The 25,095-nt window shown below is 41.8% G+C and overlaps 1 protein-coding gene across 1 annotated transcript; it reads left to right on the top strand.

The window, feature by feature from the left end:
- Positions 1 to 68: 68 nt before the first annotated feature.
- Enkur (enkurin, TRPC channel interacting protein) lies at positions 69 to 25,095 on the top strand. The gene is made up of 5 exons (XM_028892012.2): positions 69 to 612; positions 8,626 to 8,771; positions 11,033 to 11,256; positions 16,014 to 16,160; positions 24,695 to 25,095. The coding sequence occupies exons 1-5, from the start codon at positions 536 to 538 to the stop codon at positions 24,866 to 24,868; spliced, it is 768 nt and encodes a 255-aa protein (XP_028747845.1). The 5' UTR covers positions 69 to 535; the 3' UTR covers positions 24,869 to 25,095.

Below are 25,095 nucleotides of genomic sequence, written 5' to 3'. Positions count from 1 at the left end.
GGCTCCTCCCCTTACCGGACCGCTCGCTCCGCCCCTGCAGGGGCGCGGCCTGCGTGCTGGAGATTATTGTGTGACGCCTGCGCACCAGCCACGCTCTCTATTGTAGACTTTTTTTCTTCTTAGATGCACCGAAGAATAAAAGCAAATTTTTTTTTAGTGTGTGTCTGGGGGAACACTGTTTTCATATCGTCTTTCCCAAAGGCGCAGGAACGTTCTTACGTATTTCTCAGGCAGAAGGAGTTACAAAATAGGGACCAGAGAAAACCAACCTGCCACTGCCCGTTTCCTAGCAACTGTTTCCACAGCAACCACTCGGTCGACAACGCTAAGCAGTCTCAGGAGGAGCAGAATAGTTTCTTCCTGAAAAGGGGTTGCTACGAAAGGGTCAAAGGGAGATTATTATACGAAAGAGAAATTTTAGTTCCTTGTTAAGAGAGCAAGAAAAGAAAAAAAAAAAAAGCGGCGAGAAAAGGAGCAGAGACCGTGGAATAGGTAGCCAAAAGTTGAGGAGTTGTTAGGGAATCCTTTGGTGGCCATGGACCCATCCTGCACTTCCGAGAGTATTTATAACCTCATACCCAGTGACTTGAAGGAGCCGCCCCAGCCTCCTAGGTATGTGGGTAAGCAACAGTGACTTCTGCTCAGAGGAAGCATGGTGACTCCTTTTAAGGACTTACTGGGCTTGCATATCGTAGGACTTTTAAAAATTAAAGTCTATTTTTATTTTAATGAAATAACCGTGGGTGAACACGGTAAACAGATCTATTTAGCTTTTCCTAATTCACAGAGAAGGTGGGCTAGTGCTGTGAGATGGTCGTCTTATGGCCATAGTCTCCTGCTAGTGTGTCATTATTGATCCAGTTATAGGTGGTGTGGTGTCTAGAGCGAAATTTCATGTCGTTAGAAAGAGAAAAATCAGTTTTATCAGTCCCTTTTAGGAAATTCTGTGTTTGATTTTAGGAATTCCATGTCGTATTTGACTTTGTGATCTCTCTTTTTGTACTCTTTTGCCTCCCATACTTCTTGTCTAAATTAAATTCTCAAATTTGCTTCTAGGCCTTGGTACTTGAATGGGGTTAAACAAAGATGGTGGACTAGAGAATATTTTCAAGGATTTTTTTCAGATGGTTTAATGGAAGGAATATAGGTGGATGGATAGGGATTCCAAATATATAATTGAGGGAATTTTTTTTGGTTATTTATGTATCTGTTAGACCCCCCCCTCTCCCAAAAAATTCTCCAAATCTCAAAGAGGAAACTGCAAAATAAATGTCCCGGATACTCTGCCCTGTAGCTAGCTACTTCTTAAACTCTGTTGATGTCTGAGAGGGGAGAAGAAGGCAGTCTCATTTTGACTCATGAAGGTCACAGCCACTTTAAAAGAACCAGCACTTAGGTTCGTATACCTATTCCAGCATCCAGGAAGCTGAGTTCAAGGCTAGCCTGGGCTACAAAGACAAACTTTGTCTCTAAAACCAAACAACCAAGAAGAGAACCCTCTGAGCTTTAAAAATCAAGATTTACAAATTATTATTTTGGAGGTGTAGAATTAATTTTCAGTTGTTTTCTGATTTGAAAAATAAATGAGATAAACATCTCTAAGGTTCCCTCCAAATGTAATGGTCAACTTCTTGTTACTTGGAGTTGTAACAGCAAAGTGTAACTCCTTCCATTTTAAGCCTGAGTAGCTTAAACCAGAGCAATCACAAATATTGTACTTCCATTGGCTTATCAAAATCTAGTTGAGGTCAGGGTTGAGGTCAGGCAGGGACATAAATGCTGACACACTTGTGGAGTTTACAATGTTCACATTACTTGTGGCTAAATTTGGTCCAAAATTTCCATATACTGTACCAGATAAACTTCCTCTTCTCTATAACACACTGAAAGAAACTGCCTTCTATGGAATACTGAATTTGGATGTCATTTTATTAGTTCAGCATTCTGTTAATTAGTAAAGAGCTTACTGTACCTGGGAATTTTGTTTTTTTTTTTTTTAAATAACAGAATTCATTTGGTCCCTGCTCTGTGTATAACAGTGCCCTAGTATTCTTGCACATGTCTGAAGAAATAAGTACAATAAAATAAGTACTCAGGATGGGAAGGAATAAAGGAGGTGCCTTAAATAACCCTGTTAGGTGAAGTCAGTCTCACTGTTAGCAATAATGGTGAGAGGGTTTTGACAAGACCCTCTCACACATGCAAACTACTGATTTGTTTTTAAAACATGATAAACCATTCACCATTTTCCTTCACCACACTACTGTGAACTTGTTCCCCTCAGCCTTCTCATTAATAGACTTGATCACAAGAAAATATTTAAGTACAAATCCTGTTTGCATCACTGAATTAAAATCGGAGCTCCTGGGAAGCTGGCCATGGCTTTGAAGCCCTGATGAAGACTCCTCACTGGCTGTACTGTGATGTTCCACATGTCAGAGTTAACAGTCTTCTTGTTGGACAGAAATAGGAACATTAAAATGTTGATTAAGCACAAAGTAATATATTATTTAAAACCCTAATGAAAGTTTCAAATAAATGAGTGGAAGAGATATTTCAAAATGGCAGTTTGCACTTTCTGACATATGAATGAAGAGGACAAGGCACACAAATGAGGTTTTGTCAGCAAGGAAAATTGCAGCTGCCGTGTTCGTCTGAGTCACCACCTCTCACCCATGTTTCTGTAGCTAACATGCAGTAAGAACCTCACTGGTATTCTACCTACAAACCACCAGGGAAAGAAAATACGCCAACACTACCAGTTAACGTTAGCTGCCAAGGAAAACTGTAACTAAGTGAACCTGTTCAGAACATTGCTCATTACAGAGCAAGGTTTACCATCTTATGCAAATGACTCCGTGTGATATGAGAAGCCATTTTAAGATGTTAGGAACTTAGGCCAGTTGTTAGATTCACCAGAATTCAAATTTTTTAGTGAGTAAGACTGTGTCTTTATTTTACCCAGAGCTCAGGAAAAACAAAGTATTAAATTGATTTAGTTTAAAAAATTAACTCAGCTGGGCATGGTGGCCCACACCTTTAATCCCAGCACTTGGGAGGCAGAGGCAGGTGGATCTCTAAATTCAAGGCCAGCCTGGCCTACAGAGAGAGTTCCAGGACAAGGGCTACACAGGGGGGGAACCCGGTCTCAAAAATCAAAACAAAAAGCCTCAATATACATGTCTGCTAGTAAGAAGAAACACAGATACTGTTGCAACTGGGACTACCCAAAGAATCATGTCCAGCCTACTAGTACTTCTGATCTTCCAGACACTTATTTTTCACAATCACTATTCACTCCCACAGGAACTCCATTAGATAATTAGTATTATCTTAATTTTATGGAAGAGAAAAACTCAGGTCCAGAAAGTCGAAGCAGGTAAGAAGGACAGGAGCTAAGACTGCCACGTCTTACAGCAAGGTCCAAAACTGGCTCATCTTGCACACTGCCCAAAGAAAGGACGGGAACCGGAGGGATGCCGCTGCTTTGGCAGTGTTCGCCTTTGGTTGCTGACAACTTCTCGAGTGTCAGATACTGTTGAGTGTCCATAACGCTGTTTTCTTCCCGTACAATAAGAGATGTCGCGATGAGCCTATGGTGACAGAAAACTCCGATGGCATTACAGATGAGATGGAACACGGCATGTGTGCTCGGAAGTCTTGAATCTGTCTCAGGTTAGACTCAGCACTACCAGAAAGCAGTCAGGAAGAAACGTGACTCCGGGTTACTACATCACTGGCAAACATTAAATTGTCATCAAGCAGAAGTATGGGGCCCTTTATAGGGAGCCTTGAATATGCATCCTCATGGTTCCTGGATTGGGGACACACTGTGGGATGAGGACAGGGGTCAACGTCAGTCCCACAAGGAATGTGCCATGTTTCATTGGTCTGATATTACTCCAGTGCCAGCATAATTTAATGAAAGCAGTTTGAGCAAAAGTGTTGTTCTCTAGTTTAACTGGGTAGATTTTCCTGGTATTTGGGTCAACGCTGTCCAGTAGGAATGTAATACACTAAAACATTTTCTTACAGTCATTTTTAAAAGAAAAAAGAAGGCAAAAGCAAAATTCACCTTAATGATGTACTTTGTTTCACCCAGTGTATCTCCAGGACTGTCATTTCAGTATGTGGCACTAGACCCATTTCAAGTGTTTAATATCCACAAGTACTGAACAGCAGAAATCTAAATGAATATATTGACTGCACTGACATTTGCCAACTTATTTTTTCTCAGTAGCTTATGACAGATCATAATTAGACTCAATGAAACGCACCTGCAGTCCTGGTGATAAATTAAGTACAGAGTGTACTTGGGACAACTAACCAGTCTGGGAGTGGAATTTCATCGTTTTTTGAAAAAATAATTACTTTATATAGTCAAAAGGATGAATTGAAAATCATTTCAATGCCTGTGGGTGAACTTACACAGTATCTAACTAAATGTTAAAAAAAAATCTCCTCAAGAAATAATTTGGAGGACTTCCTAACACAGTTTAAGCCCCAGAGTCAACATTAATCTAAAATCAAAAGCATGTGCACACATGCTCTCTCTCTCTCTCTCTCTCTCTCTCTCTCTCTCTCTCTCTCTCTCTCTCTCTCACTGTGGTTTCTCAGATGTCTCATTCACTAAAAGGAAAAGCTGAAGTTCTTTCAAATTACCAGCACATTTGAGCATATTACTTCTTTGTGTGTCATTTTAAAATGTTATAAAATGGATTACTGTATGGTGATTGTTAGTAATAAAATATAGTATGTTAGTTGAGGATGACAGGTTTAGTTTCAAAATAACTTATCTCTAGCCCAGTCTAATATAAGTAGACAGCAAATCCAGTTATCTGATAAGACTACCTGCTATATCTTTAGAGTAAAGGCACACAATTTCAAAAATGTAACGAAATGTAGCTATTTAAAAGAATATGCATTGCTGGGCAGTGGTGGCACACTCAGGAAGCAGAGGCAGGCAGATCTCTGAGTTCAAGGCCAGCCTGGTCTACAAAGTGAGTTCCAGGACAGCCAGGGATACACAGAGAAACCCTGTCTTGGAAACACAAAAACAAAATAATAATAATAATGACAATAATAAAAATAATAAATAAAAGAATAAGTCTTGTATATACTGATATGAAAAGGTATCACACTATATCATATTTAAAAAATAAAGTTTCACATATACATGTACATATATCCATGAAACAACAAGTACTGTAAAAGAGTCCCCATGAATTTGATAAAGAGCAAGAGAAGTATATGGAGTGGTTAGGAGGGAGGAAAGGAAATAGAGAAATTATGTAATTATATTATAAATCTCAAAAAAATAAAAGAAATAATCAAATATATATAAGCAAAGCTGAGAATTTTGATGACTGTTAGTGCACTAAAGGGAAGAAAAATTAAAAAGACAACAGATTAAAGCTGCAATTTATATAGATAAGCACAAACTGAATTTATACTGTAAAATCAATTGGATAAATTAAGGGGAGTGAGATTATTATTCATTTGTAATTATTTTGAAACAAAAATTGTTACAAATACAGAATAAAATACCAGAGTTTTATGTAACCAATGAATATGTTTTTTGATTCATATACACACAAAAAATACTGAATCACACGTTTTCAAACTAAGAAGGAGGTGGCTATAGACACACCCTGTTTCACATAAAAGGAAATTCCCTTATTGATGGTGACACCTTCTCTGTCATCTTCCACCGAAGTTCTAAGGCACCAGTCTGGCCTGAAGATTGCTTCCTGAAGTTGTCTTGTGACGTATACGTTTCCATAATGTTCCCAGCTCCTGAGTTCTCAGTTGAGGAAAAGCCCTACAGCATAGAAACAATCTGTGTTCGCAGACACATTTGTGTATCCTCATGGGCATGAACTGATAAGGTAGAATACCAGGCACCACGGAGAAGGGGGCGGGATCAGAGTGAAGATGTACAGACACAAGATTGTCAAAAATTAAAAACCCAAATTAGAAACAGACAAGGAAGAAAACAGATTACCCCAAATTCCACATCCCTAAAGGGTTTAAACCGTTATATTTTAATGTATTTCCTTCCAACAATATTAGTGCAAATATTTTGATATATTTTTAACTTGGGTAGTAGATGTTACACATACAATTTTCATAACGTCATCAGGTCCTGAGAATTTTCTAAAGTTATTGAGTATTCCACAAAATGAAATCTATTTTTAATTACTATTAAACAAAGAGAGAGAGAGAGAGAGAGAGAGAGAGAGAGAGAGAGAGAGAGAGAGAGAGAGCCAAACTTTGCCTTCCACGTGAGGGTGGGGTTTGTTCTCTCACCAGAAAGAGTCAGGGGAAAAACACCTGGAACAAAGGGTTTGAAACACCGGAGAGTGGACAGCAGAGAACAACCCTCCCTGAGAGAAGGAGCAGGAATGAGGCAGCCTGCACTTGCCCTAACAGACACTCCAGGGACTACTTCCTGGCCAAAGTCCAAAGAAAGGAAACAAAGCCCTTGATTATCCCAGAATTAAGAAGACAGTTTGGAGTCGGAAAGACCAAGTATCTAGAATGCACAGTGAGGTGCACCAGAGAGCAGAGAACTGCCCAGAAAGGTGCAGAAGCCTGCATGAGATTTCCTTGAACTCTTTGTCAGGAATCAATGCTATAAAATTCACATTGCTGGGCATCCAATAAAAAAATGTAGAGGCAAGCCAGGCATGGTGTTGTATGCCTTTAATCCCCATACTTCAGAAGCAGAGGCAGGTGGATCTCTGATCTCTTCAGGGTCAGCCTGGTCTACAGAGTGAGTTCTAAGACAGACAGAGCTTTAGAGAGAGACTCTATTATCAAAAAACAAGCAAACAAACCAACAAACACAAATAACAACAATGGACAGGCGTGCAGAGAAACAGGAAAATATAAGATATAGCCTAGTGGCAAAGCAGCCAATCTAAGTAGCCAGAAGTGTCACAAATAAGAAAATTACTGGACAAAGGCATTTAAAGCAGCTCTTTTAAATATCACGTTCAAAGAGGTAGAGGGACACAGAACTAAGATATGGGGAGAAATGAAAAGGGAAGAAAAGACACAAGTCTAACTTCTAAATGTGGAGAAGACCATGTCCAAAGTGAAAACAGCACATTGGGTGGGCTTAGCAACAGCAAAGGCACTAATCAAGAAAACAGAAGCAAATCGAATGACACCACAACAGCACAAAATGAAACATGGGGAGTAAAGACCAGAAAAGAGACCAGGGCACTGGCGAGCTAGGGACAATGTCGGCCAACTTGTAAGTCAGGTGTGGTGGTGCCTACCTTTCATCTCTCTCTCTACCATGTGGTCCAAGGGTCAAAAACAGGTCATCAGGCTTCCTGACAAGCCCCTTAACCTGCTGAGCCATCTCACCAACCCACAATTATAGACTAGAAAGCACATTAGAATCAGATGACACAGACATACAAACTAAAAGTGACTGGCTAAAATTTCTATGTAGTCTGTGAGAACATCCCTTTAAAAATCAAGATATCAAGCACAAGAACTGGCCGATTCAGCGATCTGACTGGCTTAGGTGGGGGTCCCCCTCCTCACCACCTCAAGTGTGTCCCTCTCAAAGCCCTGCGCTGGGGAGAGGAGGAAGACTTTTCCCTGAGACAGGGAGCACCATTCTTCCGTTAAGGGAATGCAGTTGAGAGACTAGGTGTGTTTCGTCCATGCTACAACCTCTCCAGGGTATACAGAAGCACTGGTTTCTGTTTTTAAGGACTGAAGCCATATAAAGTATATTCTCCCACTACAGTGGAAATAAATTAGAAATCTGAAAAGATAAATGAGAACTCCGAATCTATGAAAACTAAGCAAACACATCCAAGTAAACTTCTAAAGGAAGACAGTATAAAAGGTATTAGGGTTGCATGAAAATGGAAGGTGTCCTTTTCTTTTCTTTTCTTTTCCTTTTTTTTTTTCCAAGACAAAGTTTTTCTGTGAAGCCCTGGCTGTCCCAGAATACATTTGGTAGACCAGGCTGGGCTCTAGCTCAGGGATTTGCCCGCCTCTGCCTCCCAAGTGCTGAGATTAAAGGTATGTGCCTCCAAAGCCTGGTGAATGATGTCCTTTCAAATGTTTGGGATGCAGTCAAGGCAGTGCTTAGAGGAAAGTGTGTAGCTTTAAACACTCAGAAAGTCCTAAGAGTTAAAAATAAAATATATTTGTGTTTATAACTTAAGAAACCTTTTTTAAAAAAGCAAATTACATGTAAAGCAAGAAGAATAAATATTAAAGAGCAATGAAGAAATCATTGAACTAGAGAAAATCGGTGAATTTGGTTTCATTGAGAAGATGATTAAACTGCTAACAAGACCGACTGGCTAGGGCTTGGGGTGGGGAGACCCAGCACTAAGATCAGCAGTGAGAGATGAGACATCCCAATCCATGCCAGTGATAGACGATAATATGGAGATAAATGAACACCTTTGCCTCCGCACCTCCTTCAACTTCTAGGTCATAAGTGCAGCAGATCCAGTCAGATCATTAATCTATGCCCATTCTCCGTTATCAATACAGACACATGTAAACCAGACATGTATGCCTGTTTTTAAGCTTTAAGTATTTTGCACTAGAAATATATATGCTGTAACTTTAAATTTTGAATTTCAGGTACACGTCAGTGTTTAGAGCATCTGTAAAAAATGACATGAAGAAATCCAAAACAGCGATGAAAACCATGGGGCCTGCCAAAGTTGACGTTCCTTCCCCAAAGGAGTTTCTAAAGAAACATTCAAAGGAAAAAACGCTACCACCTAGTAGGTTTAATCGCTTCCTGTTTTAAATATTAGAATTGTTGGCAAGTAATTTAGCTACCCCATTATTTTACCTTCAATCAATATTAAATATACACAGGCAACAGCAACTTTACCTCATAGTGAACAGGGCTTGGGCGTCTAGGAGAAAGTGCAAGCAGGAACAGAAAGAGAATGGCGGGTGGTGACTTGGCTCCATACAGACTCTTGGTGGGGCAAGCATCGTGAGCCACTTCTTGACCTATCCAAAGAGCCTTCTCCTCCGACGTCATCTGCTTCAGCATCTTGTCTCCTGGCTTGTATCTTTAATTCTAAGCATTTATAAGATGGGTTGGCACCCCAGGTACAGTGTCTGATTGGTGGCAAGGTTGCCCCTCATCTTGACTCCAGTCTTTTTTTTTTTTTCTGAGATGAAAATTACAATGGTTATTATCAGTTGTTGAACCAATATCAGATGGAATTAGGGACCACTCTTATAACTTCTTTTTCTCTAAATTACCTTAAAGACTTTACTCCCAAGCAAAGCATTCACATTGTAAGAGACTGGATCTGTGGGTTCAATATATGAATTCTGGAAAGATATGTCAGCCCCAAGAAGAGGTTTATCCCTCTCATAGACTTTTAACAGCAATTATGTTTTTCCCCCTGAAAATGGAAGTAATATAATCTTACTTGTAACAGGACACCAGAGCTTAGGATCCTCCCAGACCTTAGCACAACTGACTCCATGGTGGAAGTACCATTCAGGCTGTGAAACTCAGCATGTAGACAGTACCACCTGCCAAAACTGAAACAAAGGCCTAACCGTCCAAGTCCATAGTTCTGGGCAAGTCTCCAAATGTACTAACCTTGCCTTTTGTGCTTAACAGCTCACCCTGAGAAAGGCTCAGTGCTACACTGGGATCCCCATCAGTGTAGTCACTGGCTGCCTAGTAAAGACTTTCTATTGGCTTACACCATGTCCGAACAGCCTTCTCTGGCGAATGCCCCCACAACATCACTGAGAAGACAAAGTCAGCTAATGCAGAAGTGACTAAAGCCTGACCACAGTAACCATGGTACAGTTAAGATGGGAGTATGGCCCGGATAAGAGAGTAACTGTCTTAGTCCTTAGAAACACACTTTAATTATTTGACATTTTAGAATAGAAAAGCCATGGTTATGTGACTGGTTGGAATTGTTAAACTGAAGAGGCTGTGTTAAATGAAACAGTTCCATCTGCTGTTATGAAGACTGTGTGGAATAGAGAAGATGAAGTCTGGTGGCTGCTCCTTTAGGATGGTGGATCACACCAGGAAGGAAGGAGTGGGGGATCTTGGTCATATTGGTAACTTGTGAAACTGTGTGTTGAGTCCACAGCAATTACTCATTGTAATTAATTTCTGTGAAAATATCCACAGATCATTGGGCTTCCAACATCATTTCTTTTTTTTTTTCGGTTTTTTTTTGTTTTGGTTTGGTTTTTTGTTTTTTTGTTTTTTGAGACAGGGTTTCTCTGTGTAGCTTTGGAGCCTGTCCTGGAACTCGCTTTGTAGACCAGGCTGGCCTCAAACTCACAGAGATCTGCCTGCCTCTGCCTCCTGAGTGCTGGGATTAAAGGCTAACATCAAGTTTTATCAGTTTATTCAATGGCTTTGTTATAGCTATCTCTTTAAAAAACATAATTATGGATAATACTGATAGCATGCTGAAAATATGTTTTTGTATTTAAACATTTTTGTATTTGAAACTTATTTAAATGGGAAAACTGAGTATTGTTGTTGGAGTTGTTTGTTTGTTTGTTTTTGGTTTTTTCAAGACAGGGTTTCTCTGTGTAGCTTTCGAGTCTGTCCTGGAACTCACTTTGTAGACCAGGCTGGCCTCGAACTCACAGAGATCTGCCTGCCTCTGCCTCCAGAGTGCTGGGATTAAAAGGTGTGTGCCACCACTGCCCAGCTTATTGGAGTCTATAATTTCCATCAGAAATGTAGTAGTGATCTATCATTAATACCCTCTTACTCTTTTCTACTGTTTTTCAACATCATATTGCACTTAATTTTAAATTTTGATTATTGACAATTGAGGTGGGATTGACAAATGAAAGGCAATATATTTGATGTACACAAATCAGTAAATTTGTGGATATATACAATTCTTTATCTTAAGTATTTGCATATAACATTAATGAAACCTCAATACCAGTGGTAAATATCTGGATGTCCTCAATAGTGTTGAGTAACAATTGTTATTTTTAAACATTAACAATGAAATGTTATGTTTAACAGAAAAAAAGTTTAATAGGGACACTCCCAAGAAGCCTCCAGTGCCCTTGAGGACCGATCATCCAGTCATGGGAATACAGAGTGGAAAAAACTTCATAAACACAAATGCCGCTGACGTCATCATGGGCGTGGCCAAAAAGCCCAAGCCAGTTTATGTTGACAAAAGAACTGGAGATAAGCATGATCTTGAAACTTCAGGCCTGCTCCCCAAATACATCAATAAAAAGGTAGTGCTTGATTTGTCAGCGTGAGTTCTGAGATCCCCAAGTCCTGCAGGGAGCTCCTAATCTCCATGAGGTAGCTACACAGTGTGCTCCCTGGGCAGATCACAGATTCTGCTCATTGCCACTGCTCTGGGGTCTGTGCACAGTTCGTGTATCTAAAGCATGAATGCTGTCTTCCTCAGTCTGAGTTATTAATGTACTTAATAACTACAGCAGACATTCTCTAAAAAATGTCTTATCAGTGAGGTAAAAATATCACTAACGGCAGTCACTACTATAAATCTGGAGGAACCCACCTTTCAGGAGGTCGTGAGATGTAGTCATTCAAGTGCGTCAGCTTGGGAACAGAGTGAGAGAACTTAGCAGATGAGACTCCAAAACCACCCATCCCGTCAATCTCTCTGAATAACCCACGTTACTATTTCAGTGATTTGACTGGAGTTTGGGTAAAGATTGCAAGCTCTGTAAAGGGATTAATTATTTTGGGTCATTAATTTCTGTCTGAAAAGGTGTTCATCAGAAAAGGATATAATTTTATTTGCCAAGTGTTATGTAAACTTAAGTTTAATTGTTAAAAAAGGTTTTTTAAGTAAAAAGCTTACAAGGAAAATATACAAATCCTACCCTATTTTATATATTTTATAGAGCATAAAAGTGTGTATGTGAACACATACTAAAATAGGCTGCAAAGTCCTAAATATTAATAACAAATAGTAGTAAGTTGTGGCCAGAAATAGAGGAAAGAGAAAAAGAAGGAAGGAAGGAAGGAAGGAAGGAAGGAAGGAAGGAAGGAAGGAAGGAAGGAAGGAAGGAAGGAAGGAAGGAAGGAAGGAAGAGCTTGAGGAATAGAGGGAGAGATGAAAAGGGAAAGAGGAAGAGAAGGGGGAAAAAGAGAGGAGGAGAGGGAAAGAGAGGGGAGGGGAGAGGAAGGGAGGGGAGGGGAGGGGTGGGACTTCAATAGTGAGGAATGAGTCCAAGTAAGTCTAGTGGTCCTGCAAACCCCCCATGAGTTCAGAAAGTGAAAACAGGCTCCAGGCTGCTTTCAGAGCTCAGCATCCATTCTCTGGGAAACTTCTCATCCAGCAGGTTAAGAACACCTCTAGAAGAACTCAGCTGTTTTCTGGGCATCAGCCACAGGCTGAGAACTTTACTGAGGCTTCTCAGGATACTTCTTCCTTTTGTGGCACATCTAAGGTGCTCATGGTTCTTGAAACATCATTAGGAAAAGTGGACTCCTTCAAGCTACTTCTAACACGTTATTGATCTGTTGTTGCATAAATTTCTTCTCCTTTGGTGGTTGTGATGGAAACTGCTGCCCACACTACCTCCTCTCTGCTGTCTCTGTTTATGCTACCCACATCAATGCATTTTCCTTTGGAACAGAAAACAAATTGAAGTATCCATCACAGAAACATAAAGATAGCAGATTAATCTATTACCTGTGAGTGTTTATCAAGCCATAAAGCAGCACACGCTTGTTTTCTTTTTGCTGGTCTTCAGACTTATTCAACTTTTCACTATTCAGAGTTAAGTCTTTTAAAAAAAAAGTCTATGGTTAGATTGGAAAGGCCATAGGTAGCACCTCAGTTTGGTTTCCATTGCTCTGATAGACATTATGACTAAATCCAGGGAGGAGAGGGTTTGTTTACTATTACAGCTCACAGTCCATCAGGAAGGGAAGTCAGAGCAGGAACTCAGGGCAGTGACCTGGAGGTAGGAGCTGATGCAGAGGCTATGAGGGGTGTTGCTTACTGGCTTGCTCCCCATGGTTTGCTCAGTCTGCTTTCTTATACAACCCAAGGCCTCCCACCCAGGATGGCACTACCCACAGTGGTCCCTCCCACATCAGCCATTAACCAAGAAAATGCCCCCACAGACTTGTTTAGAAGCCAATTTAATGGAGGCTCGAATTTTCTCAGTTGAGATTCCCTCCTCCCAGATGACCCTAGCTTCTGTCAAGTTAACAGGAAACTAACCAGCTCCAGCTGGTAAAGGGAATCCGATTTTTGGGGAAAACCTAGTTAGACCCTTTTTCCCTTTTTCTTTCTTTTTTTCTTTTTTTGATTTTGTTTGTTTGTTCTAAATGAAGTATATGCCATTTGTGCCTTAAGATTGTGGAGACAAACTAAAATATGAATGAGCACATGAGGTGTGTAGCAATAATAGTGAGCTATCGTTTTGAATTCCAATTTGTCACTTGCTAACTTTGGGATCTGTGACAATCCATTGAATCGACCATAAGGTAGAGTGAGCGTTAAATGACATTAAGGATACTAAGCATCTGATGATGCCTGGCACCTAATAAAAGAGCCAAAAGAATAGACATTATAATAGAACATTAGTGACGGGATTCATCAGCCCCCAGCCATTTAGCTTGTAGGAACACTTAAGATCACTGAAGCTTTTGCTCATTTGCCAGACTTTTTTTTTTTCTAAAATGTACAATTCTGGTCCCTTTCCTAACACAATATGCCAAACATAATCTAACCTTTTAAAAAGTATTTTTATGATGAAGCAGGGTGGTATGCATGTGCCACAACTCACAAGCAGAAGTCAGAGGACTTTGTGAGAATCATTGTGAATAGTTTCCATGACTACCAGACCCTCACTGCCACTTCCTCAGAGACACCGCCCCTGGCTTCTTTAGCTTCAATTGCTTCTGTTTTCATTACACGTCTCAGCCCTTATTTACTTCTGGACGTACACACATGTTATTTTATACTTATCCCTCTCAGTGTTATAGAGGGGGTTGGTTTCAGAACCCTTGTGGGTACCAAAATCCACAAATGCTCAGAGCTCTCACGTGAGTGTCTTTAGTGGATGTGTGTAACATACATAACCTGTTATGGGCCTTATTTTATCTCTAGACTTCTCAACATAATCAATATAGGGCAAATACTATGTACACAATTGGTACACCATGCTGTTTAAAGAATAATAACAAGGAAAAAAGTCTGTATATATTCATTATGGATATAGTTTAATTTTTTAGATTTTTTATTTTTATGTGGATGTATATTTTGCCTGCATGTTTCTCTGTGTACCATGTGTGTGCCTAGTGCCTGTGAAGGCCAGAAAAGGTTGTTGGATCCCCTGAAACTGGAGTTACAGATGGTTGTAAGCTGCATGTGGGTGCTGGGAACAGAACTAGGTCCTCTAGGAGGACAGCCAGCACCCTTCACTTCGGAGCCAGCTCTCCAACCCTAGATACAGGTTTTTAATGTTTTCCTCTCTTGAGGTTCATTGAACACATCTCTCTACACAAGAATAAGGATTCAATGAGGAAAGAAACCCTATTTTCCTATTCACTATTATTTTTAGCACTCAAAAATTCTCAAATTCTTTTTTGAAATCTGAACACAGAGAAATTGTGTTTCTCTAGAAAGTGATAGTGCATTCACACTAATTTGAAGGAACCACAGTCAACAGCCTCACCATCAGTCCCTGTAAGCAGATCAGGAGTCTGAAAATGCAGCTTGCCTTTCCAAAACAATGTTAGGGGCCTGAGCCTAGCTTCCCTTAAAGTTGTTCTGCATGGTGCCATTAAGGGTTTGTTCTTACGGTTTATAAAGGCTTGTTCCCTTTCATTTAACCAGATTACAAAAAAAGAGACCTCTGGGATGTTTGAGAGATTTCAAGTAAAAGCTGAATTACATAAAATATAGGGGGGAAGACCAACTCTTTTTTTAAAGACTTATTTTATTTTTTAAAACTCTGTATGCATGTATGTTCATGTGTATGTGAACACAGGTACCGACAGGGAAGGGATGTCAGATACCCTGGAGCTGGAGATACAAGTGGTTCTGAGCCACCTGAATGGGTTCTGGAACTGAACTCAGGCCCTCTGCAAAGGCAGAACATGTTCCTAACCACTGAGCCTTTTCACAAGCCCCAGAGAAGCCAACTCCTAAAAGTGAATTTGCTAGGTGTGGTGATGTTAGTCTCAGCGCTCAGAAATCCGAAGCAGGTGGATCTCTATAAACTGGAGGGCAGTCTGGTCTACACAAAGAGTTCAAGGCCAGCCTTGACTATTCTGTCTAAAAAAAAAGTCTAGATCAATAGTTTTCAACCTTCTTAATGCTTCAACCCTTTAATACAGTTCCTCATGTTGTGGTGACCACCCCCCCAATCATAAAATAATTTTCATTGCTACTTCATAACTGTAGTGGTGTTACTGTTATGAATCATAGTATAAATATCTATGCTGCATAATGGGCTAAGGCTACCCCTGTGAAAGGGTCCTTCAACCAGAGGGTCACGATGAGGTTGAGAACAACTGGTCTAGAGCTTAAGAATGGACACTGGTGACACTCAGAAGAGAAAAAGCAAATTGCTACAGGATCTCTCTTCTTTTAGTGTGTGTGTGTGTGTGTGTGTGTGTGTGTGTGTGTGTGTGTGTACACGTGTGCACATATATGAAGGGCAGAGGACAACTTATAGGAATCATTTCTCTGCTTCCACCGTGTGGGTCCAGAGGATTGAATTCAGATTATCAGACTTGGTAGCCAGCCCCTTCGCCTACTGAACCAACTTTCTAGTCCAGTATCTCAAACTAAACGACGAGGTGGGGTGGGGGGGGGCAAGCGAGGAGGAAATCAAGGAATTTTGTCAATTTGCAGAGTTTTTTGTTTGTTGGGTCCTTTTTTCTTCTTCAATATTTAAGACAATAAAATTGCTTGCTCTCTAGTCCTTAGTTGCTCACACACAGAAGACTGAGCACAGGATGCTGATTAGTTTTTTTTTCTGAAAACTCCTCACAGGATTATGGTATCACTCCTGAATACATATGTAAGCGAAATGAGGATGTAAAGAGAGCCCAAGAGGAGTATGATAATTACATCCAGGAGAACCTTAAGAAAGCAGCTATGAAGAGACTTTCCGACGAGGAACGGGAGGCGGTTCTGCAGGTGAGCCTTCCGGAATTCGCTCCTCTCAGCCTCTCTAGACAAACCCCGTCAACTCCACCACTGAAGTCAGGGCTCTGAAATGTCTCTTCGGTTCTAGCAAAAGTGCACAGAGTAAAGCTTACTCTTTGGAAAGGGAAAGAAAAAAAAAACCCTGTAGTTCAGAGATTCTTAAAATATTTTATTTCTAATTTGTGACTATTAGTTGTAAGGAAGTCTACTTTTTCCTACAACAAACTGGTATTTTTAAAAAGTAAGAAAATAGTTACTTTCATTCACTAAACTCATTTTTCAAAATGCTCATAAATGAGGTATTTTTTCACTAGATGGAGCTCTAGAATAATTGAAGCTCTCCCCAAACAATCTACATTTTTTTCTTTCCAATGACTCATTTATTAAATAAATGGGTGTTAGATTTTACATATGTTTCTTCTGTTTTGAATAAAAGGGCCAGAAGACCTATTTTCACTGAGTTTAATGGAAGAGGTCTGTCTGGAGTGGGAGGCATCACGAGATGTGTCATTTGCACAGAGCATTCACTAGGCACCTGTGTGGACTCCTCTGCCATCACGCCATCCCTTAAAGAAGTGAAATCATGACTCTTTTTAACATTTATTTGAAAGCTTTCTGAAAGACAATAATATCCAGTGACCCCATAAAACAGGAGGATTGGGGAGATGGTTCAGTAGTCAAGAGTTTACCTGACAAATGTGGGTACATGAAAAGTGGAGTTTGATGATGCATGTTTGTAATCCCGGGCTCCTGTGCCAACACAGAAGGGGTTGATTGATAGGAGAGAAGCTCATGGGCCAGTTAGCCTGGTGTATGCAAGAGACCCTCTCTCAGACAAGGTAGAAGGCAAGAACCAACACCTGAGATCGTCCTCTCACCTCCACACAGACATCATAGCACACACATGTCCATACTCATGTACACAATGCGCACACACACACCATAAAAAACAAAACCCTTTCTTTGATTAATTTCTGTTGAAAATGGGTTATATGCCATCACAGAGTCCTAATGTTTAATCTATGGCATCATGATCACCAATAAAAAAAAATTATTAAATATCCAATTTGTACACAGTATTAGCCTGAGCCATGAAGATACCGCAAAAGGTATAAGGTATAATTTTGCTATAGAGTGCTATAATCTTATTGATGAGGCTTGATCTGTATAATGTACCTGGATAGACAGGTATGTGTATTTGTGGGTGTGTGGATCTCAAGTTTAACCACGTCCCAGGGTAGTAGTCAGTACAAAAAGTTATAGATCTTAAGTGGAGCCCCGAAGTGTAGAGAAGCACCCATCCACCAGGGACCAAAGGGCAGGGTCTTCTCTGTTGAGGAGGTCATGACAGAATGCTGAAGTGGGGGCAGGGCACTGGCAGGCAGGGATGGGGAAGGCCCTTGGCCCATTATTTTTCCATTATTACTTGGCTTCAGGAAGCACATGCCTCTGCAAAAGCAAGGTCATTATACCTGCATATACTGTAGGAAGCTGGAAAATGGGAACAGGAAGGACTTCCTTAGAGAGTGCAAAGACTCTTCCCTCCTGTGCCTTTTGGCTGTAGTGGAGAGACACTTCAACTTCCTCCTCTGGTCACCCCAGAACCTCTCTTGGTGCGGCAATGGCAAAATAGTGACTCCCTCATGGAATGCCTCACTCACTAGCCAGTGCATACTTACCCAGTTACAAAGCCAATTGCTGTCCTCCTGACAAGCCCCAGACCTTGCTTCCCACCCAGTTTGAAGATGCAGGGTTCTGTGGCACTGTGGACATATGCCTTCAACTCATTCTTCAAAAAGCAGCAGTCTCATGACACCTGGAAAGGACCATCTGCTCTAAGGATTCCAAACACCTCATTTTACAGATGAGCAGAGTAAATGCAAATATAATTCATGGATTCATCGGTGCACTCATCCATTACTTAATTTGTGGACATCTCTGCGTTTATGGGCAAGAGCATAACACAAAATAAGCACAGTCCTTACTCCAATGAACTTGAACTCTAGCTGTACTTGCCTGTAGTGGGTAGCCATTCCAGCTTGGATCTGGAAGTTCCAACCCCCATTGAGACTCTGGCAACTGTCACGCCTATGAGGCGGGGCGAGGGGAGGCGCCGGGGGACCCGAGAGCTGGATGGGCCAGCGCTCGCTCTGGGCGCTCTCTCGGTGCCGGGACGCTGACCAGTGCAGATTGACTGTGTAGAGCTCCGGAGAACACCGCTGGACTGCATTACACCTTCCCCAGACCCTGCGACCTACCCATTACTTAATTTGTGAGTTTCGCCATTAAATAAATATCCTTTTAACTACGTGGAGTGGCCAAAATAATTTCTCCAATACTTGCCTTTGGCCACATATTTTCAAGTCCATGAGTCAGGACTACAGTCACATCTAACGAACCATGGGCTGGTGTTTTCCCCCGCCGCAGACAAGATGGGTGAAAGGGGAAGTTGTGTGAGTCTGGGCTCCAGGAAATGGAAGGCACACTCAGCCTGGCTTGTGAAGGGAGTTCTAGAAGGAACTGTAGACAGAAGTGAAGTCCAGTGAAGGGAACCAGCAAGGCCCCTAGACCCCCAAGACTAGGGACAGGGAAGTCCAGCACCATCTACAGGCATGAAGGCCTGTGAAGGATGGGGACAAAGGGCTGGCCGTGTTCTCAGAACTTCATGAGCTGGAGAGACCTCACAGTATCGATAATGCAGCCCATGCGTGTGCGCAGTGCAGCAGGCGAGGGGCAGAGGCCCAACCTCTCCTCCTCCCAGCAGAGAGGACAGAAGGACAGAAAGCAGGAGACCCCACGGGATCCGCTGCCCCGGAGCCATGTCACAGGCAGGCAGGAAGGGGGAGAGGGTTTGGGAGCCTGTGGGCCTGGAGACAGGAATCAGAAGGCTGTTCTTATGGAGCGTGGCTTGCTCCTTGAATTTTTACCTCATGAGCTATATTATTTTAGTACAAAAACAGGAGAAAGAAAAATGAAAAGAGAAGGAGAAATTCCTATTGCTACAATGGATAAAAGACTATTTTATAAGATAAAATAAACAAAAATAGAAAGTTTAAAAACAGCACAGAGGCTGCATCAACATGACACAAAATTATATTGAGTTTCCATCCCTAGCTGCTGACTTTGATCCAAACACTGTTGTACATCCTAGAAGTTAAAAGCAAACTATCCTTCAGAAGGAAAGCCACAGGGGGCGAAAATGTGCTTCTGGGACCACAAGTAATAAGAAAATATTCCCCAACTCGTTTGAAAACCCTTTGATATTTGAAAATGTATAAATGTATACATTTTCTCTCTGTGGTAGGCACCCCTGTGGCGCACTGTGGAAACATGTTCAGGGTTCACAATGAAGGACTCGGGGAAGCAGAGGCCCTCTGAGAACTTCTTTCTCTTAGGATACATCTCATGTGCTATTAAAAGCTGCACTGACCCATGTCCCTCTTGAGAGAGTTAACCCTGGGAGGGAGACTATGACTTCTACCTTTTACCACCCCAGATCTTTGGTTTAATCTGATTCAACAAGGGCCCAAGTCGCTTGTCCCATTTCCCCAACCAATATATCTTCTGGAGTGTGTCCTATCTTTTCATTTCCTTACCTAAATACAGAATTAAATCACTGAAACTCCATCATCCCCCAAAGGTTTCTACTTAGTGTGATGTCCTTGTTATATAAGATACTTCCAACCCTCTTTGTTCCACTTATTTTGCTTAGTGTGAATTACTTACACAAATTAGTGGGTACCACTTTGACATTTTTTTCATGCAGGCACTTAATGTGCTTAGATCGTATTCACCCCTCCATTGCCTTCTCAGGTCTCCTCTCCCTTCTACTGATCTTTCCCTTTCTATTTCCTCACCTTTTTGTTACTGCGGTAGTTTGAATGTAACTGGCCCCCATAATCTCATAGGGTGTGTCACTATTAGGAGGTGTGGCCTTTTTGAAGTAGGCGTGGGCTTATTGGAGGAAGTGTGTGTCACTGTGGGGGCGGGCTTTGAGGTTTCCTACGCTCAAGATACTGCCCAGTGTCTCAGTCTACTTCCTTTTGCCTACATATCAGCATATAGCAGCTCCTTCTCAGGTACCATGTCTGCCTGCACACCATCATGCTCACTACCATGAGGATAATGGGCTGAACCTCCGAAACCATAAACCACCACCTCCACTAATAAAATATTTTCCTTTATAAAATTGCTGTGGTCATGGTATCTCTTCACAGCAATAGAAACCCTAATTAAGACAGTTACCAATTCTGTTTCATTTTGTCTCAAGACAAGGTTTCTCTGTGTAGCTTTAGAGCATGTTCTGGAACTCACTCTGTAGACCACGCTGGCCTCAAACTCACAGAGATGCCCCTGCCTCTGCCTCCCAAGTGCTGGGATTAAAGGCGAGCACCACCATCGCCCAGCCAGTTATCCATTTTTAAAGTTAGCATACATAGTGATGGGATTCAGTACGCATTTCATACATATGCAGCTTTAGTCTCTGTTCTCATTTGTTCCACTCCCATTGGCCTCTCCCATGTCCCCTGGCCGGCTCTGGCCTGTCCCTTTCTTCACATAGTCCTCCCTCTGCTTTCACGTCACATGGTTCCATTATCCTCTCTTCTAGTGCCTTGCTTAAGACCTCCTTCCCCCCCTCAAGACATGCTGTGCACCTTCACCCATTTTCCTTATCCGTTGCTCTCTTGACAGACATCTGGGCTTGTTCCCTTTCCTAGCTATTGTAAATACGGCATAAGTAAACACGGAAATGCAAGGATCTCTGGAGTATGTTGGCTATGACTCCAGCTGGTACCTAACCAGGAGTGATGTAGCTGGGTCATTTTGGAGAAACTCCTATAGCATGGGAGTGGCCGTACCTAGTTCAGAGTCTACAGCAGTTTGTAAGGATTCCTCGCCCCATAACCTCACCAGGATTTGTTGTCATTTATGTTTTTGATGACAGCCATTCCAACGGGTGAGATGGGATCTCAAAGAGGTTTTAATTTGAATTTCCTTCATGGCTAAGTATATTGAACATTTTTCAGGTATTTATTGACCATTTTTGTGTTTCTTCTTTTGAGAACTATTGGTTCAGTTTCTTAGTCAATGCACTGATTGATTTGTGGTTGTTACTGTTTCCCATTCTGAAGACAATCTCTTCACTCTGATGATTGTTTCCTTTGCCATGAAGAAGCTGTTTATACATTTTAATTCTATCTTACAAGTATGAGCATTTCGCCCACATGTATGTGTGTGCACCTCGTACATGTCTGGTGCCTGCCATGTCCAGACAAGGTGTTGAATCCCCTGGGACTGGAGTTACAGATGGTTATGAGATGCCATGTGGGAGTTGGAAATCAAACCATGGTCTTCTAGAAGAGCAGCCAGTGCTTCTAACCTCTGAGCCCTCTCTCCGGACCCCGAAGAAACCCTTGAATTTCATGTAATACCACTTGTTGATTTGGGGATCATTTCCTGTGCTACTGCAATGCTTTACAGAAAGTCCTTGCCTATGCCGATGATTTCAAGTATTTCATCTGTATTTGTCTCCAGCCATTCCAAAGCTTCAAGTCTTACACTAAGATCTCTTTGGTCCATTTTGAATTGTTTGTAGCATGGTGTGAGTAGTTTCATTCTTCTACACATGGGAATTCCATGTTCTCAGAACTGTAATTTGAAGAGACTGTCTCTTTTTCAATGTATGTTTTTGTTACCTTACTCAAGAATGAGGTGGTTCTGTCTCTGGGTTTATTTCTGGGTCCTCTATTCTAGTCCATCAGTGTGCATCTCTAGTGCTGTGCCCGTACCATGCTATTTTTGTTACTATGACTCTGTAATATAATCTGAGATCAGGTATTAAGATTCCTCGAGCATCACTCTTTCTGATAAGGATTGTTTTGGCTATTCGAGGCCCTTGAAAATTGGAAACTGACTCATATGTTCAGAGGTGGAGGCAGGTTCAGTTCAACTAGTGGACTCCAATCCTTCCCCAGCTTTATACTGTTGCTGAGTCTATACTGAAAAACTACAGATGTTCACCAGGTCTGTCTTCACCTTGGCAGCTTTCCTTTTCTTATCAGGAATCTCTGCTGGCCACAGGTAGCTTTGCAGCCTATGGGCTGGGCCGTCCTCTCACCCTTCAGATACCTCCTGGATTGCATCTGTGGGGTGGCTAATGTTCTAGCCAAAGAGGGCTCTCAAATGTGAGCTACCTACTAAATGCCTTGGGAGTATGAGAAGCAACCACAGCACTGAACTCTGGTCAAGCAGAAAATGTGTTTATATTAGCAAGAACTCTTGAGTCCTCACCCTCATGATGGAGGGATGCAGCTGTCGGGTATATAGACCACGTGTGGAACGTCGGGTTTCTGGGGCTGTACAGCAGTGAAGGTCAGTAATCGTGGTTCAGAGGTGGTTCACACTAAAAGCCAGCTGACTACAGGGCTATTCTGTGTTGATGAGATCTGTTCCTGGTCCCCAGGGTCAGATTATCCTTCCCCATGTACTTCCTTGCCCAGCTTCCTGTCGCCTACAGCCTGGACTTGTCAGCATCCAGACTGCTGCTCTCCACTTCCGCCTCCAGAGCCTTCCCACACCCTGGGGCTATGGCAGGCCAAACTGAAGCACCCAGGCCTGTTCTCACGCCTCAAGGAAGCTTGATTTTTAATAGGTTATTGCTCAAGATGCTGCCGGTTGGCTGCCCTGAGTCACCCAGAGTGACACTGTGGGATTTCTCACTGTCTCACCAAAATCCACAGCTGGAGTTGCAGCTTGTGAATGCCGATTTGGGGTTTGTCCTGATGGTGAGACTGCCTGTCTCCTGCGTGGTCACCTTTCAGAAATGGCATCTGCTTCCTCTCACCCTGCATGGCCCAACTTGGTTTTCTCCTTATTCTTGTGGCAACTGTTATTTCCTCTGCTCTTTGGGGGCATCCTTTTACTTGCTTTGTGGATTTGCAAAGCTCTTTCTTTCTGTCTTTAAAGTGGAGTCTACTTTTTCTTTGTGTCAATGAGTGTACACACGTCTGTGCATGTGTGTGTGTGTGTGTGTGTGTGTAAGTGTGCTCATGCACATATATGTGTGGAGATCAGAGGTCAATGTGAGGTATTTTCTTTCACTGTCTACCATATTTTTTTGAGAAAAGGTCTCTCACTGAACCCGGAGTTTACCAATTCAGCTAGGCTGGATGATCTGCAAGCTCCTGGTATCTTCTTGTCATGTGTGTAAATAAAATGATCTATGATCTCACAATGAACAGAAAGCACTAGTTTGTAAAACTTCCCTGAATGAATTCAATTAGTGTTTTAAGCCCATGTTGTCGGTGGAGCCCCCCCCCCCCCCCCCCCCCCCCCCCCCCCCCCCCCCCCGCCGCGCTGTGATGAGAAATGTAACTAGGCAAAGATGGGAAGGTATTTATAGCTCCTAAGAGATCCTTCATTTCGAATTTGTTGATTTTAGAGCCCATAAAACATGAACTATGTTATTGAATTAGCATGTGTTCTACGTTTAATGACCTTCCAACCATGTCTAGAATACATTAACAGGAAGTGTGGAACCCTTGACTGTATGGAAGATGACTTATTCTTTGTAATATATTGAAAAGACATATAAAAGGTCATTGTAAAATTGAAATTTTTTTTCTTACAATAACATTCTGTCAAATAAAATATGATATGCCAGTCAGACATCCAGGCTTCTGGTGTGACTTCTGTGTTGAAGAATAAGGATTAAAACAGAAAATTCTGGGCAGGGAAGGGGAAATTCAAAGGTGGGGATGGTATGGCCGATAAAGTGCTTTCCTTGTGAGCTTGAGTCTCAGCACCTGGATAAGAATGCCAGGCGAGATGGCTTGTGCTGTGAATCAGCAGCAGTAGAAAGAAACAGGTAGACCCCGGGGAGTCTAAGTCACATGCTGCAGACTAGCCTAAGTCACATGCTGAGCTCTAGGCCAGTGAGAGACCTTCCCTGGAAAAAGGTATGGGGTGGGGGAATGGAGGTGGGGGTTTGGGGGGTTGGCCCTGAAGATGACACATGGGACAGTTCCCAGCTTCACTGACTTGTACGCACATGGCCATGCACACGCAAACACGCATGCGCACACAAATATATACACATGCATTAGGAAGCAAAACTTTTCTAATTTATGAAAAACATTTCCCAAACCAACTTTTACCTAGGGCTATCAATTTTCAGATGGTTGATTTTTACCAAAACATTTGCTGTAAGCTTGGTTCAACCCTGCTCATAACTCTGCATTTACCCGTGAGATGCTAAAAACAAGTTACAGCCACACTGACCTCCAAGCAAGTAAATCCTCCCAGCCGGGATGGAGCGGACAGCAGAGGGCAGGGCTTGGCCTCTGTGCAGCGTTTTTTTCTGTTCCTGCAGCCAAGTCCTGGACAAACCTACTGACGTGTTACCATTTCTAAAGCTGCTTTCAGCAGCTTTTTTTCACCTACTCCCTCTTTGTCCCTGCTATAGTTTCATCATTATTTCCTTTTGAGGTATCCATGTTATTTCAAGGTTTCTTTACTATTTGCAGGGGCTGAAGAAGAACTGGGAAGAGGTACACAAAGAGTTCCAGTCCCTCTCAGTCTTCATCGACTCCATACCAAAGAAGATTCGCAAGCAGAAACTGGAAGAAGAAATGAAGCAGCTGGAACACGACATCAGTGTCATCGAGAAGCACAAGATTATCTACATTGCCAACAAGTGAATGGATCATGGCAGTTCAGAAACAGAAGAAGAAGAAAAAAAAAATCCACGGAGGACATAAAAATAAACCCATGCTTTTCGAAGAGGACTGTAAAGGGAATAAAAAGTTTTCACCAAAAATGTAGGCAATGTTGACAGAATAACTAAGTATTCACTGTACCAGAGAAAATTTTCTCCTCCAGTGTCATAGTTCTCCTTATAAACAAACCATTAAAGTTTGAAGCTCCA

The sequence above is a fragment of the Peromyscus leucopus genome, chromosome 5 (assembly GCF_004664715.2).
Source record: "Peromyscus leucopus breed LL Stock chromosome 5, UCI_PerLeu_2.1, whole genome shotgun sequence".
Classification (NCBI taxonomy): domain Eukaryota; kingdom Metazoa; phylum Chordata; class Mammalia; order Rodentia; family Cricetidae; genus Peromyscus; species Peromyscus leucopus.
The sequence above is the reverse complement of the archived record's forward strand: the minus strand, read 5'-3'. Positions and strand labels throughout refer to the sequence as shown.